Source organism: Lutra lutra, chromosome 4, assembly GCF_902655055.1.
Source record: "Lutra lutra chromosome 4, mLutLut1.2, whole genome shotgun sequence".
Taxonomy (NCBI): domain Eukaryota; kingdom Metazoa; phylum Chordata; class Mammalia; order Carnivora; family Mustelidae; genus Lutra; species Lutra lutra.
The window spans coordinates 177,332,665-177,348,652 of record NC_062281.1 but is presented as its reverse complement, the minus strand read 5'-3'; the positions used below and the strand labels follow the sequence as shown (position 1 = coordinate 177,348,652).

General features: G+C 58.6%; 1 protein-coding gene across 6 annotated transcripts in view; it reads right to left on the bottom strand.

Moving 5' to 3' along the window:
- Positions 1-878: 878 nt before the first annotated feature.
- AHDC1 (AT-hook DNA binding motif containing 1) overlaps positions 879-15,988 on the bottom strand; it is a 64,183-nt gene continuing 49,073 nt past the window's right edge. For all 6 annotated transcript variants that reach the window (XM_047725061.1, XM_047725063.1, XM_047725058.1 and 3 more), the window contains 2 exons: positions 10,906-15,822; positions 879-1,245 (listed from right to left, as the gene is read on the bottom strand). In XM_047725061.1, coding sequence (XP_047581017.1) covers positions 10,949-15,748 — 4,800 coding nt within the window. In that variant the 5' untranslated portion in view covers positions 15,749-15,822 and the 3' untranslated portion in view covers positions 879-1,245; positions 10,906-10,948. The remainder of the gene's footprint in view (positions 1,246-10,905; positions 15,823-15,988) is intronic.

The following is a 15,988-nucleotide window of genomic DNA, read 5'->3' as shown; positions in this document are numbered from 1 at the left end:
AAAGACAGGTGTCCCTGAACCAGAGGAGAACTGTAGGGCCCAGAAGCTGGGGTGACACTGTACAAATGAAAGGGCTGGAGTCAAGAGACCTGGGATCTAGGATGGAATGAGAGGGTCCAGAAGCAAAGAAACTCGAGACCTGATTTATAACAGGGATCCCTCCAGGAGAGGACACCTAGGACTTGAGGGAGAAGAGGGGTCTGAGAGGCCAGCATTCCCGTACTTGTGGGATCCTGGGGCATGGGACACAACATGGGTTTCAGAATCAGGGGAGACCCAGGACCAAGACAGGGTCTAGGAGGCAGAATCCCTGGATCTGGGACCTAAAGCATGGGCAGGGGCCGCGAAGCCCTGGGGAGCAAGCTGGGGATCCCCGTGTGGCAGGGGAGACCCAGGGCCTGGGTTGTAATCTGGGAGGGGTCTGGTACCCTCCAATGCAAAGTTGACTCAGATCTCTGGCAGAAGGTGGGAACACATGAAGGGGTATTTTAACTCTGGGGAGCCAGTGTCTGGTGACAAAACCCAACCATGCCTTCCATTCCATCCACCCTTCACTCACCCCCTTTCACAAGACACGAGGTGGTTTTTTTTTTTTTTTTTTTGCTTTTTTTCATTTCTTTTTAATACAAACTTGGATCTTTGGGTGTGTCCTGCCAAAACAGAAAACAACAACAACAACAGAAGAGAAAACCCAAAAGAGTGAAAAATAAGAAAGAAAGGGAAAAAAAAAAAAGCTCCCGCAAGAGGTTCTGCCCCTCCCCCCCACCATGCGAATTTGCACACCACGGGACCACAGCAGGTTTACAGAATGCAATATACAATCCACGATTTATAATAAAACAGTATATACAATAAATAGGATATTGTTCATTTTTGTCAAACGACCTGTAGATAAATGTCTCAGTGCATACTTGCAGGGGCTCTGGACACCTCGGGGGCCCCCGCTCGCAACCTCTTGCACACGCTCGCGCGCTCTCTCGCTCTCTCTCTTTTTTTTTTGTCTTTTTCTAAAACTGTGTTTTGTTTTTAAGTTTTGTACATTTTTAAAAAGTATTTACAATTGCTGGTTTTGTGCAGAAAGGGCTCACCTTCGGCTTCTGCGTGGAGATGGGCGGGGAGGGGTGGGGGGGAGATGGTAGTGCAAGGGGGACAGGTGGGGTGTGGGGGGGGAGGTGGAGGGGCAAGCGCTCCTGCCAGAGGACAATGCGGACGCTGGGAGGGGTCTTGGCGTTGGTTTTCTGAAAGCTGCAAAGAAACACAAAAGAAGAAACAGAAGTCAGTGGTGGACACAGACACTGAGCTCTAAGAACAGAGAGGCTAAGAGTGGGACCCCCACTCAGTTCCTACCAGGATTCTGGGAGAAGCTAATCACATTGTTCCTTCTCCCAGAACACTCCAAATAGCCCCTCATGAGACAATGGACTGTTCCTAGTCTTCTCTGAACTCAGTTTCCCCATTTGTAAAACAGGTCTGCATCCACAGCCTGCCTCCCTGAGAGGTAAAGGAGGCTCCTGGAGAGGAGTTGGGGTTCCAGGCAGCGCAATCTGCCAGGGACTTGGGCTCTTAAGTCAGACACAGCTGAGTTCGAATGCCAGCACCACCCCTGGACAGCTCTAGGATACTGGGCAAGTCAGTGAATCTCCATGAGCCTCAGTTTACTCATCTGTAAAAAGGGGATAACCAAATTATCCCATAGGTTTATTGAGAGGATTCAGAGGCTTAAGATGGCTTAAGCCTGGTACTGGAAACATAAGAAATGATGCTGATTATACACCATTATTATTTTCCTGGGGCCTGAGCCAGCTAGGTGCCCCAATCCTCGGTTTCCTCATGTAACAATGAGTTTAGTACTTCCTCCAAGCTAGGCTATTTGATTGAGGAATGACACAGTGGGGAGCAAAGGGCTTGAGCACAGACAGGTATGAACTGCACACCTGTGCACTTTCATTTCTTCTAATTCCAACCCTTTCCCTGTGCCCTCCAATGCCGTTTGGTTCTTTCCAGAGGCAAGGTGACCGGGATGTTTGTCTGAATAAAGGAATAAAGAAATGGCCCAACACAATACCATCTGTGTTTGGCTGCTGAGGCTCAGAAACTTCCAAGCTCCCAGACCCTACAGTCACCAGATGCTGGAGCTCTGAAGTACCCCTTCTCCAGGCTTTGCAGAGGCTAGTGGGAAGATGCCCAGAGGGACAGGGATGGACTCCGTTATTCTCAAGACCCTGTCCCCGCACTCGGTGACCAGCCCACCAGAATTAAGGGGTGGGGGGAGCTACAACTGCCTTCTAACACCCCCTAGCAGAACACCCCCCTCCCCCACGCCTGCAGGAAGCAGGCGGCCACAGAAAGCCTTTCCTCTCTTGTCCTTTCTTGGCTCCCCTTCCCAACAGGGCCACATTTAAATTCTGCTCAGCCTCGGCTGCTGTCTGCTGGGCAGTCAGCCCTGGGGAAGACTTTTGTCCTGAGGCTGGACTTGCCAGGACACCCCCCGCCCCCAACCCAGGGCCAGGGGAACCAGGTGGGCTCCCAATAGGTAGAGGCAGCCCCCATCCCAGTCTCTCAGCCCAGGTGGCAAGCAGAGGCTGGAGGGAGGGAGGGAGGGAGGGAGCGGAGGATGGAGTATCAGCCCTAGGGAGAAGGGGTGCGCCTATTAGGGTGCAGTTGTATCAAAACGGAGGCGAATGGTGGAAAAGCAGCTCTTGGGGCCGGGGGTGCCAATGGGATGGACAGTCCTTCAGTTTGGGTGATAAGCAGACCACTGGAGCCATAAGGAGGGTATCCATTAGGGCCAGGACGACTGTATCTGGGGGGAACGTGTTCAGCCAGGGCAGGGGAGGGGGGGCGGGCTGGAGGCCTCTTCTGTAGGGCAGCTTTACTTCAGCTGAGGAACAGCTGCCAAGCTAAGGAACCTCTGTTGGGGCGACAGGTAGAGTGTGCCTGGGTGACAAGTGAGGGGGAGATTCAGGACCGGCTGCCCCAAACCACTCAGCAAGTGGACTGTACTAAGCCCCAGCCTTCCCTGCTCCCCAGAAAGGCCCCGGGCAGGCTGGGAGCCTCTGCACAAATCCCTGTCGCCCCCGCCCCCTCCGGCCCTTAGCCACTGCCAGTGACCCTCTCCAAGCCAGGTCTCCATGGTGATCTCAGCCCAGCAGGCAGCTCCTGCCAGAACTGTTCCCGTGGTGCCCGCGGCCAGGCAGCAGGGAGGCTTTCTCGCCCTCTGCTCAGCCCTCCCTGTCTCACCTTCCTCCTCCCCCTGCCCTCCCCACCTTTCAGGACTTGGCCAGCATCTGGGGGATGGTGGGGATGGTGGGGGCGGGGGCGGGGGAGAGAATCAACTCCAGAGGGTCCTGAGCCTGGAGAAGGGAGGATGCCCCATAGCCCCGTGAGACCCTGACCTCACTGGGTTCAACTCCACAAAACAGAACTAAGGCTGTGGTACCAGGCGAGGCCCCACGCTGGGCACTGGGGACACAGTGGAAGAGGCAGATCTGGGCCCTGCCCTTGAGGGGCTCATGGAGTCCAGAGGGAAGCAAAGCAGACCCCAGAGCCGGCAATCCCAAGGCAGAGAGATGGGGGCAGTGCCAAGGGATGTCCGGAGGGCTCCAGGAGCACGGGGGGGGGGGGGGGGGGGGGCGGGCACCTAACCCTGCCTTGGCAGGAGGAACTCTGGCTTTTCAGGCCACTGTTGAGCACGGTGCCCAGCACACGCTGGGGTCGAGACGGTGCTGACTGAATGCCAGAGTGATGACCGCTTTAAGTCTGAGTGGCGCAGCACGGTCCAGCTCAGGTCTTGCACACCTCCAGGATGCCTCCTAAGGCCACCCTGTTACCATAGCTACTGGTGCACTTCTCATTCCCTTCCACGCTCCTCCAGGGCAGAGACCTGTATGCGGTACCTCTCTATCCCCAGTGCCAGCCTGCACCTGGCGCCCCAGGACACCAGCCATTGTTCCTGAGACTTAACCTTTTAGTGCCTCTATAATCGAGGACTGCAGAGCCACATTCTACATAGCCCTCAGGGCCCAGCGGTTTTACTGGCTGAGGTGCCGAGGTGGGAAGCGGTCTCTGCCCGTCAGGAGGGGCTGGCACTGGGAGCATCAGGGGCTAGCTGAGCAGGCACTCGCAGTGCTCAGCTCACGTATAAATCAGGCCATCCGTGGAGAGCAGCTCTCCCCCCAGAAGGCGCACACATCCGTGCACTCATTTCAGCGACCAGCAGACATGTATTCATGCCCACTGACTGCCAGGCCAGGAGCTATGGTCTCACTTCCACCTGCGGATCTCTGCCCTCCAGAAAAGGGTCTAACACAAACAAGGCAGTGGAGCAGAAGGCAGAGAGAACGCGTGAGCGTCTGAGCCGGGTGTGCTGTGTCACCTAGGGCAAGTCCTCTCCCTCTCTGGGATTCAGTCTTTAAGTAAAGTAGGGGGCTGAACAGGTCATGGCGGAGCTGAGGAAGACAGGGAACACGCACAGGAAGGAGCAACCAGGCTAAAGGAGCCGATGATGTGGTGAGGACATTCCTGGGAAGGGCTGTCACGGATGCATAAAGGGCTGGAGATTAAGTGGGCCTGGGAAAGATCCTGGAGCGCTTCTTGGAGGAGGTGACACGTGAATGAAAGATAGGAACTGACATGTAGGAGATGGATGGTGGGCAGGAAACGGGGAGCCCAGACCAGGAAAAATTAGGGACAAGGCACAGGGCACACTGGGGTAAAGAAAGCTCCCTCCTAATTCCACATTCTAGGGCTGGAAAGAGATGGTGTGTGAGGAGGAGGTCAGGGCAGAAAAGGAAGAGCAGAATATCTGGACTACCAGGCTAGTGGCTGGGCCCTTACTTTGTAGGCAAGGAGACTGGAGGGGTGGGGCGGGGGGGGAGGGGATGCAGTCGACAGATGGGAAGCAATGGAGGCACAGGAGAAAATGGGCTGGAATCCATTCATCCAGTAAATATCTGGGGGACTCCAGACACCATGCGTCCAGAAATGTTGAAGAACAAGTACTCTGGGGTCCACAATGAGGGGAACAGATGGGTGCTGGGGGCAGGTGTCAGGGCAGCAACAAGGCAGCCACTGGATGACTGACCCAGGACTACAGTTCTGAAGCCTTAAATTTGTTCAAGACCCACTTTCTTTTTTCACTTTCTTCTTTTTTTAAAAAATAAAATAGGCTCGGGGCACCTGGGTGGCTCAGTGGGTTGGGCCTTTGTCTTTGGCTTGGGTGGTGATCTCAGGGTCTTGGGATCGAGTCCCGCGTCGGGCTCTCTGCTTAGCAGGGAGCCTGCTTCCCCCCTCTTTCTGCCTGCCTCTCTGCCTACTTGTGATCTCTCTCTGTCAAATAAATAAATAAAATATTTAAAAATTAAATAAAATAAAATAGGTTCTACATCCAGCGTGGGGCTTGAACTCATAACCCAGAGATCAACACCCGAGCTGAGATCAAGAATCGGACACTTAACCGACTGAGCTCCCCAGGTGCCCCCTAAGACTCCTTTTCTGATTTTCTGGCTCCAGGAAACTTTTGCAGCCTGACCTTCTCATAGTTCAAGGTAGAGGGTCCCTGGAATTTCCAGGGGGCCCATTTCAGACCCTGTCCTGGAGAATGATGCTCCCACAGAGACTTTCAGTGGACACCTGTTGACAGCCCGTGAACTCCACGAGGGCAGGACACCACTGGTCGCATTCAGTGGTCTCCCCAGTAGCAGATATAGTGCCTGGCCTGGGGCAGGTGTCTGGTTCACGTGTGTTGAGTACAGACTTAACCTACTTCCTCCTGCCCTCTAGCACAGAGGGCACTATGTCAGCAAAAGTGATGGCGACAAAGATGGCAATTCTGCCAAGATATAACCATGGTGCATTTACAAAGACACAAGGCACTGAGAGAGGGGATTGGTGTAAGGACCTGTGTGGGAAGGGCTTCTGGCTGACCGGGGTCATGTAGAGGTCTGGGTCCTGCTGTCCATCAGGCTTTAGGTCCCTTGGCAGGGAGCGGGGTGTGTATGTATTGGTGACTTACCTTGCCTCAGGGCCCCCCAGGGAGGAATCAGCCCAGTTGCTAAGGCCAAAAACTAGGTGGTGATTCAGAGCCTCCCACCAAAGAGCCCACACCCACGTGAGACACAAAATCCTTCCTAGGAGACAACAGGGACAGCAGGTGAAGGAGGCTGGCTACCCACAGAGTCCTGAACGAGGGGGAAAGGGTCAGAGGTGTGTATGAGTCACACAGACTGGGTGACCGAATTCAGTTGGTGGGAGGCATTCATCCACCCATGTACCATCCACTGACTATGTACTTACTGTGTGCCAGGGACAGGGCTTCATGGGTAATCTCATTAATTCTCACTAGAGACACAGCAAGGTGATGTGACTCACCAGGTCACATAACTGGTAAGGGATGGAACCAGGCCCTGCACAGACACTGGTCTGTGCCTCCAGGCATGCTCCTCGCTGGCACCCTCTATTTCCAGGGCCTCACTCCCTTGGGCTCTTCCGGGTCCACAGGGATGCGGGGAGATGGGAGAGGAGTGTGAGAGGGTATGTTCACAGGGAGATTGTATTTCCAGGAAATGAAGGCTCAGAACAAGAAGGCTTGGCCTGAAAATGGCCGCAGGAGAGGCAAGACATAGGATGGGAGGGAGGACGACCTGAGTGTGAAGAGAAGCCCACAAGAGGCAGGGCAGGGGGCGCCTGGGTGGCTCAGTTGGTTGGGCGACTGCTTTCGGCTCAGGTCATGATCCTGGAGTCCCGGGATCGAGTCCCGCATCGGGCTCCCAGGTCCATGGGGAGTCTGCTTCTCTCTCTGACCTTCTCCTCGCTCATACTCTCTCTCACTGTCTCTCTCTCAAATAAATAAATAAAATATTAAAAAAAAAAAAAAAAAAAGAGGCAGGGCAGGGATGGCTGACCCCTGACGTGAGGGCTCCTCGCTCAGAGCCAGAGGCAAGATCAAGTGACCTCTTGAGGCTTCAAGACTCAGAGAGACAAAGCCCGGAGCAACTGGGGCCTGGCCCAGGTCCGGGCATGCCTGCTCACCCTGGTTGGCCGGAGGCCTTGGAAACTGCTTCCTGCTCTGGTTGGGCCCCAGGCTGGTGTAACCTTGGAGGACCTGTGACATTTCTCTTGGCCTCAGGTCCATGCCTGAGAGGGAATAAGGCGGAGAGGGGGACTCAAGATTCCTGAGCACCTTGGAGGGCCCTTCCCAATGGCACAGGGTGTGGTAGGACTGACTTCAGCCATGAGGGCCCAATGTAGAGTCAGTCTCCCTGGTTGGGTTTTCCACCTAAGCGTCTGGAGAGGTCTGCACTGGGACCCGAGCACTCCCCACCCTCTACCTCTTCCCTCTGTTCTACCAGCTCAGCTCCCAGACCAAGGGGGTCCCACATTCTCCATTCTGGCTCCCCTGAGCTTTCCTCTTCTAATTCATAGTGGGGTGTGACCCTCCCCTTGCCCACAGTTCCCTCTGCCTAGAACACTTTTCCCCTCAAGTCTCTGTCCATCCAAATCTTGCCTATTCAAGGTTGAGCTTAAATGCAGTGCCTTCTACAGAACCTCAAAATCCGCTTAAAATGTCAGACCCAGGGCATCTGGGTGGCTCATTTGGTTGGGCAACTGCCTTTGGCTCAGATCATGATCGAAAAGTCCCGGGACTGACTCCCGCATCGGGCTCCCTTCTCGGCGGGGGGTCTGCTTCTCCCTCTGACCCTCCCCCCATGCTTTCTCTCTCGCTTTCAAATAAATAAAATCTTAAAAAATAAAATAAAATGTCAGACTCCGAAACATTTGAGTGTCCAACCAAAGTGTCATTTTGCAGATGGGGAATCAGTAGGTGTGGGGTGTTGGGAGAGTGGTATGGCAGGGTACCCAGGTTCTGGGTGGGAGGTGCATTACTGGGTTCGAATCCCGACTCCACCAGACTAACTGTGGATCCCCTGGGCAAGCTTCCCAGCTGCACCCCTTTCCTCAACTCTCTGATGGGGTGACGAGGGGCGGGCACTACCGTTTCTAGCCTGCCATGAAGGCTCAGTGGGGCAGTGTTGCATGAAGGGCCCAGCACAGACATAGGTCCCTTTTCTCACCAAAAACTCTTGAGAGATGACCTGTGACCTGAACACCCACCTTCCTGGCACACAAACTTTGTTTCTCCCTGCCTTTGGGCACCTGCCACTTGCCACCAGCTGTTTTCTGGTTCTTTGCGTACCTGTTTTATCTTCCCAGGGTGGATGCTGAACTCTTGAGGACAGGACCGTGTCTGCTTTGTCTCCTCTATGCCTGGCACCAGGACAGGCAGCAAAAGGCTCAAGATGTGGGGCGGAGCTGAACCCGTGCTTCTCCAGGGCCCCACACCCGAATGCTCACTGCCTGCTGGCGAATGAGGTCTCCCTCCTTCAGCCCTTGCTCTGGGGCAGGGGGGGTGGTGTATGTGTGGGTATGGAGGTTAGCCTTCTAGCTGATAACTTCAGTGGCTCCCCACTGGGTTTGGAATATAGTTCAAACTCCTTCCGGTGTCCTGCCCACATGATCTGACCCTGCCTGCTTTGCCTGCTCACTCAGTGAGTAATTACTATCCTCTTATCGGTTCCTCAAGGTTGAGCTCCTTCCTGCCCCAGGCTTCACCCGCTGCTGTTCCCTCTGCCCAGAATGCCCTTCCCACTCCCTGTCTAGCCAGTGTCCCTTCATCCTTCAGGCGTCGGCTTCAGGATCTGGTCAGCCTGCTGCAGGCTCCCGTAATCTCCTCACAGTCCTTCCTATAATAATCCTTACCAAATGCTTTGTGTCAGCCTACATACTGTCTTTCTCGCAACTGGAAGCCCTCTGAGGACCAGGACTTCGTCTGTGGTGCTAAGTGGGGTGTCCCCAACGCCTGCTTCGTGGCAGGGGCTGGACAGATGTCTCCAGAACTGAATGCATCAGTCTGAGGACAGCACTGTCAACTCCCAGCCCTGAGTGGGGAGCGTGGCCAGAATGTGGGGCTGGATGGCATCCCAGTTCCTCCTGTGTTCAGGCCTCACTGGACGGTTCCATTATGTATCTCACTGAGCTGTGACCTGCTCAAACACCCAGCCCCCACACTCGTTTTATTTTCCCATCCAGAGCCCAGGAGGAACGGTTTTTGGATTATTTCACATTTCTGGATTATCCACGAGACATCTCCCCTCCAGTGAGGAGGATCAAGAGTTTGACATTTTAAACCCTAAGCAGCTTCTCCCTGGACTGCTTCAGATCTGCAGCTCTGCGGCTTGCAGTGAGGCACATGGGGAATGGAAGGCCATTTTAATCTTGGCCTGGCTTCATTAGGAGGAAAATATGGTGCCAAAAAAAAAAAAAAAAAAAAAAAAAAAAAAGTTTGGTCCACTGTCCGTGCCACGCAGAATTGCAAAACCTATGAGATTATCAAAGCCAAGTTTCTTGAACAGATGGGGAAACAGAGGCCCAGGGCCGGAGGGAGTAAAAGTGTGGTCAAGGACACGGAGCATGTTGATGGCCAATTGGGGAATGGTCCTTCCCCAGGCCTTCTGATTCCCACGTGCTGCCCCTGGCCACCTTCAGGCACCAAGGGACCTGGGGTCAGGCAGAAAGGGGATAGTAAGTTTCCACTGACACGACTTCAGGACCTGGAGTCACCCTGGCCTTGAATGGCCTCCCCAGCACAGGGATGGGACTTTCCAGGAGCCTTGCTATTCCTTCTCTAGGAAGAGGCTCTCCCAAGAGGCTGCGGTGGCAGCAGGGGTGGAGGGCGAAGGGCTCAGACAGGCCCCTAGGCCACTTCCCCAGCACCCACCACATCCGGGGCAATTCTGTCCAAACAGAACTGTCCGGACAGTGGGATCTGATAGGCCAGTTGTGGCTGTGTTTCCTGGGGCACCTAGTGCTTTGAGAAAATGATTCTTCTGACCTTGTCCCTTTTAACCCATTTTGGGGGCGTTTCCCCTCTTTTATTTTCCGTTTCTGAAAACAAAACCTTGAGAATACTAAAACTTTGACTCTACCTCATGAGGACATCATGCCTGATAAACACAGGATCAAAACATCCAGCAAAATTTAACTGAACTCTTGGAAAAGCATTTGGCTGTAGAAAAGGGAGACTGGCTTTTCTTAGGCAGGAACTATCCAGCCTGGGGATGGAGCCGCTGGGTGGGTGGGGGCTAGTCAGGCACAAGCAGGAGCTCAGCCTCCCTTGTCCACCTCCGGATCCCCATCCCACTTGCCTCCGACCACTGTGAGCCCCGCCTCGGGTCAGAGACAGTGAAAAATAATCTTTGGGTGGGCCCCAAGGGAGAACAGGAAAGACACTTCAGGCCATTTTGTAAAGCCCTTGCAGAGTGTGACCGAGATATAGTGACCACACCCTCAGCCTGGCCCTGGCCAGAGTGCACCCTGAAGTAAACGCAGCTCCTAGAGAAACTAGCGAGCCAGGCTGGGTCAGCACCCTGGGTGGGCCCTGGAGGCCAATTATCCACCCTGCTTCATTCACTCTCCACTCATCTCCCAGGGGGCCATGCAAATGCCCTCCCTGGCAAGAGATCATGGGGTGAGTGTTTCCGGGTATTCAGGTAGCACCTGCCCAGGACCTAGCACAGGCAAGGGAAATAAATATTTGACGAACTGAACCAGATGGCCCCATCCAACCTAGGGATCTCCAACCATCTCAGTGACTGAATGTCCGAGTGGGTTCCCCACCTGAGCACCCCATCTCTTCCCGAAGACTGTCCCCAACATCTAATCCCAGGCGCCTTCCTGAATCCCAACTTCCTATTATTGGGGTGCACGATCTTGTCCTTAAATCCTTCCTGCTCATCTCTGTACCCCTTCCCCTTGCCCGAGCGCTAATGTCCTCATCGCTGCCCCCCCACCCTGCCACGAGACGCCTACCCAGACCTCTCCCCACTCCACCCATACTCCCAGACTCACCCAGGAACAAAACCTCGAGGTCCAGTCGGCATTTCAGTTGGCACTACAGGGAGGTGACGGTGAATGTGTCCTCGGGGTGAGGTTCCGCCATGGGCCCCAGGAAGCCGCTCTTGGGGCCCCCACCCAGGCCGGGATGCGCCTGCGGCATGAAGCCTGGATACCTGTAGGCGGTATCCTGCAGGGGCAGCAGCGAGTCCCTCGGCACAGGGGACAGGGTCAAGTCACTAAGGAGTGGGCAGCCATAGCCAGCGGCAGCGGCGGCAGGGCCACGGGGCGGGCCAGGCGGCCGGGCCATCTCCAGTGGCTCCTTGTCAGCCTTGGGTGTGGCCGGCGGGCTAGCCAGGTGTGGGGCACTGAGGCACGCGGCCTCCGTCCTGCCCAGGAAGTCAGCCAGCAGCCCCGTACCGACCTTCCCTTCATAGGGTGGGCTGCGGGCAGCTGAGCCTGGCGGGTACCAGTAAGCTGTGCCCTTGCAGCTGGGGGAGTCGTAGTGGGGCTGGCCCAGTGGCAGGTCCCGGCAGCTAAGGTGGGCCTGGGCAGCAGCCGCGTGGCCCAGACTGGCCCCCTGGAGCCCATGCTTGAGGGGCTCACAGGCAGCCAGCTTTGTGGGTGGCGGCCGCAGCTCTTCCTTGAAGCCCAGTGTGGGTGAGCAGGTGGGTGAGTACGCCTTCTGCAGACCAGCGTCGAACACCGTGGGTGGGTGCGCCAGAGGCGGGAAATGCTTGCCATCTAGGTCAGGGGCACCCAGGCTGGGCGAGTCGCAGTGGAAGCCTTGGCCGAAGGTGCCGTCAGAAGGAGTGGACGGGTTCATGGAGTAGGGTCCCATGAAGTCACAAGGGTCTCGCTCACCCACACCAAAGGCCCGCGACTGGGAGGGCAGTGGCGACATGCTGCTGTCCCCACTGTAGTAGTCTAGGCCGAGGTCTGGGCTGTCCTGGAACAGGGGGTTGACAGGCTGTGGCTTGGGGATAAACTTGGCTTTGGCAGCCGCCCCGCCCCGCTCCTTCTTAGCTGAGCAGGCCCCACCACCCCGTCCACCCCGCGGCTGCCGGGGCCCGGTGCTCCGTTTGGATGGGTAGCCTGAGGCAGTGGCCGAGGCGGAGGACGGGAAGCCCAGGTGTGAGGCTTCGAATAGGTCCACCTTCTTCCGCCGTCCACGGCCCGGCTTTGAGCTGCTCTGGAAGAGGACGCTCTGGTTCCAGTTGTAGCCGGGGGCAGAGGATGCCTCGTTCCAGTCCATCATTAGTTTCTCCAGGCTGGACAGGCTTGACTGGCCCTCGCTGCTCGAGGCCTCACTGTTGGCGCGCCGGAAACCACTGCCGACCGGCTGATTGAACTGGGTGCTGTCGGAGGACGATTCGGAGAAGGTCTCAGACACAGCCGTCTGCTGCTTCACCTTCTGTGGCGTGTAGTTGGAGATGTCCAGGATCACGTTGGGCTCGCTGACGTGGCAGTCGAAACCAGGATTGTAGAGCTGACTGAAGGCCTCTGAGGCCCAGTCCAGGCCTCCATAGCCCTGCCGGAAAGGCCACTGAGAAGCCCCCGCAAACTGCCGACAGTTTTCAGGCGAGGGCTGGAAGGAGGACGAGGAGGAGGAGGCGGCAGAGGCAGCAGAGGTGGCCGAGGCCGTGGTGCCCTTGGGTACCATGTAGCCACCGGGAGAGACGGTGCTAGCCCGGCTGTCACAGCGCAGGGGTGTGGGGGCGGACCCGGAGAAGGGGGCCCCCTCAGAGCTGTTGAAGAAGGAGGCCTTGCCGGGTGGCAGGCAAGGGCCGCCCGTGGGCGGTGGGGCGTAGCCGGCGCTGTGGGCGCTGCTGGGAGAGGCAGGCAGGCTATTGCCGCTGCCGTAGGCGAAGCTGCAGTCCTTGCTGTTAGCACAGTCCTGGCCCGTGAAGGGCTTCGCTGGGGCGAAAACGCTCTGTCCGGCCCCATAGCCACCATACTGAGGTGGGTAGGTGGTGGCGGGCGGGTGGGCAGTAGGCGAGCGGGCCACAGCCGACGGCGGGGGAGCCAGCTTCGGGAAGGTCTCGGCTGCCCGGCAGTCTGAAGTGGCTGGAGTTATCCCGTAGCTCGCCGCCCGGCCTGGCGGGAAGGTCTGGCGAGCAGGCAGGACGGGCTGGAAGGAGGGGTCCGCACCAGCCCCGCCGCTGCCCACAGCCACCGGGCTAGCCTTGGCCCCCCGGCTGGGGAAGGTGGCCAGGCCTCGCTGGGCAGGCAGGGTGCTGGTGGGGGGCCCTGCGTAGGCGCCTGATGCCTTCCGGGACTCAGGACGAGAGGCTGAGAGGGCGAAGTCTAAGAGGTCGGAGGAGTCATCCGAATCGAGCAGTGAGCGGAAGTAGCCGGTGAAGAGGTTCTGGCGCTCCTGGCTGAGCTCGGTCTGGCCCGCGGGCGCGCTGGTACCGTAGTAGCTGCCGCGGCCCGAGGCCCCACTCTCAAGCCCAGTGGAGGCAAAGGCCTGGGCCTCGGTCCCCTGGAACCCACAGTTTCTGCCAGCTTGCCCACCTGGGTGCCCATGGTGAGGGGCCCAGCCACCACCCTTGTCCCCGGCCCACTCAGCGCCGGCCTCCCCAAAGCCTGGGCCACTAGGCACCTGCTCTGGGAACAGAGTCCCATTCTTCCGGGACCGCCTCTTGCGCTTCGGCTTCCCGGTCATGGCGTCCACCTCCCCTCGGCCCCGTTTGCGTGGGTGCCCCAATTCGGTGAGGGTGGGACCCCCAACACCAGCAGCTGCCACCGCCACCACTTTCTTTTTCTTGCCGATGCCCTCAAAGAAGTCACTGAAGGAGCATCGGGCTGCCTTGGCAGCGTGGCCCCCGCCCCGGCCACCAAAACCGCCCGCTTTACCGCCCCGCCGTCGGAAGCCCTGCACCCGATGCAGGAAGTGGGAGATGCTCTGCGTGTCGGGTGCCTGGTGTACCGACTCGGGCTCGCTGGGTGTCCAGCAGCGGGGGGGTGAGCACCGCCCAGCGCACTGGCTCTGGCGGTTCAGGAAGGCCAGCTTGGCGAGCACGTCGGAGTACTCGGCCTTACTGTCGTTGGCGTCTGCTGCGTATGACGGCTGGGGGGAGGCCAGCTTCTGCTTCCGCCGCCGCCGTTTCTTCACCTCTGGCATGGCCATGGTGGCTGCAGCCACGGTGGCCGCTTCCGCTGCGACCACTGCTGGCTCCTTGGGCTTGCCGGGACCCAGCAGCAGGTTCTTCGGAGGACGGCCGCGCTTCCGCTTAAGAATAATGGGCATCTCCCCAGGTGGGAAGACCACCACCACGTTCCGTCCATTGTTCTTCATCTTCAGCAGTGGGGTGGGCTCCGCGGACACGCGCAGGCCCAGCTCCTTCCCCTCTACACTCAGACTGCTGCTCAAAGAGGACACCTTGTATGTGGTCTTGTTCCGCCGCCCCAGCGACACGGGGATTTTGGCCATCTTCACCACCATGCGCCGCACACCCCGGCACTTGCCTCTGCGGGCGGGGACCACGGGAGTCTGGGAAGATTCTGGCTCCAGCTCTGGGACCGGGGCCGGGCCTGGCAGGGCCGGAGGTGGTGGAGGCGGTGGTGGCAGGGGCTCAGCCAAGGCGGCCGCCAGCCCCGTGGTCACAGGCAGGGGCAGCAGGCGGCCCTCTGGTCCGGCATCGGCCTTGCGCCCCCGTCCAGCTTTCCGCCGGCGACACAGGATCTTTGGCCTATCAGTGCGCCGCAAGGCGTACTTGGGGTGACCCTCAGGCCCGTGGGGGCCATGGGGTGAACACAAGTCCAGGCGCAAGGGCTCGCCCAACTGGCAGGGCCCCAGGGGCTGCTGAGGCTCCAGACGGCGACCAGGGACATCAAGCAACTTGGGCAGTGGGTCGAGTGCCTGAGGGTCGAGCAGCTGCGACTCCAGGGAGTCGGGCAGAGTATCCAGGGCCTGGAGCGCCAGGCCTGGCAGCCCCAGAGGATCAGCAAGGGGTTGCAGGGGTGGCAGCTCCAAAGCTTCCCCAAGCGGCTCTAGTGCCTGTGGGTCCAGGAAGCGGGGCTGGGGGTCCAGGAGCTGAGGCTCTGGCTCAGGAGATGGTGGCTCAAGGGCCTGGGCCTCCAGCAGCTGGGCCTCGGGGCAAGTGAGGGAGGCCAGCTCGCTGAGGATGTCGGCGTCAGCGAGTTCCGAGTAATCAGGGCCGTCTGGCTCAGGCTCTGGGGGCAGCCCGGTGGCCGCGGCTGTGGCTCCAGGACTGTGGCCTTGGCCAGGCTGGGGGCTGTCCCTAGGCTCGGGCTCAGGCTCATACAGGGGGTGGCTGGGCCTCTCTGACTTGGCGTGGGGGGCAGCGCGCTCCTCGGGGCTGCGGATGCTGTTGGCCAGGCTGGGTGAGGAGAAGAAGCTATACTGAAGGTCACCGGGGGGCGGGGCAGGGGGGCGGCTGAGTCTGAGGCCACCGCAGTCCAGGTGCACACCACTGTGCTGCAGGTCCTGGGAGAGCCGTGTCAGGTCCTTCATGATGTCAATCAACCGCACTACTGGACGCAGCTTCACCCGCCCGTTGTCCCAGCGCCGTCGGGAGCTGTTGCTGTCTCCCGCGGGGGTGGGGCAGCGGGCCTGGGAGACCGGACGGGCTGCCCTCGGGGGCAGCGGGTCGTCCCCCTTGGCAAGGACTGGTGGGCGCCGGGTGCTGGGGTCCCGGCGTGGGGGTGGGCGTGGGTTCTCGGAGAAGGTGTGGGCGAAGGCCTTGTCGGGTGGGCTGGCAGGGGGCCGGGTGGGAAGCAAGGGCCGTGGGGTGGGGGGGCCGCCGGGGTAGTACTTGGGCTCCCGGAGGTAGTCAGGAGAGCTGCACACGGCACTGGAAGTCACCACCAGGCCCTGGGGCTTCACACGCATCCTGACCTTGTCCTCCGCGGGCCGCCGGGCGGGGCCGGGGCTGACATGAGGGTGCGAGAAGCCGGGACCAGGACCTGCGGGGCAGGACGGGCAAGAAGGCCCTCACGAAACGCCCAAGACCTCAGCTTCCCACATCCTCAGGGAGGCCCTGCCACCCCTCCTGGGAGTCCCCTCAAGCCCTGTCCCCCGCTTTGACTCCCAGCCTTTTCCTGAACCACCGCATGCACCAGGAACCCCTCA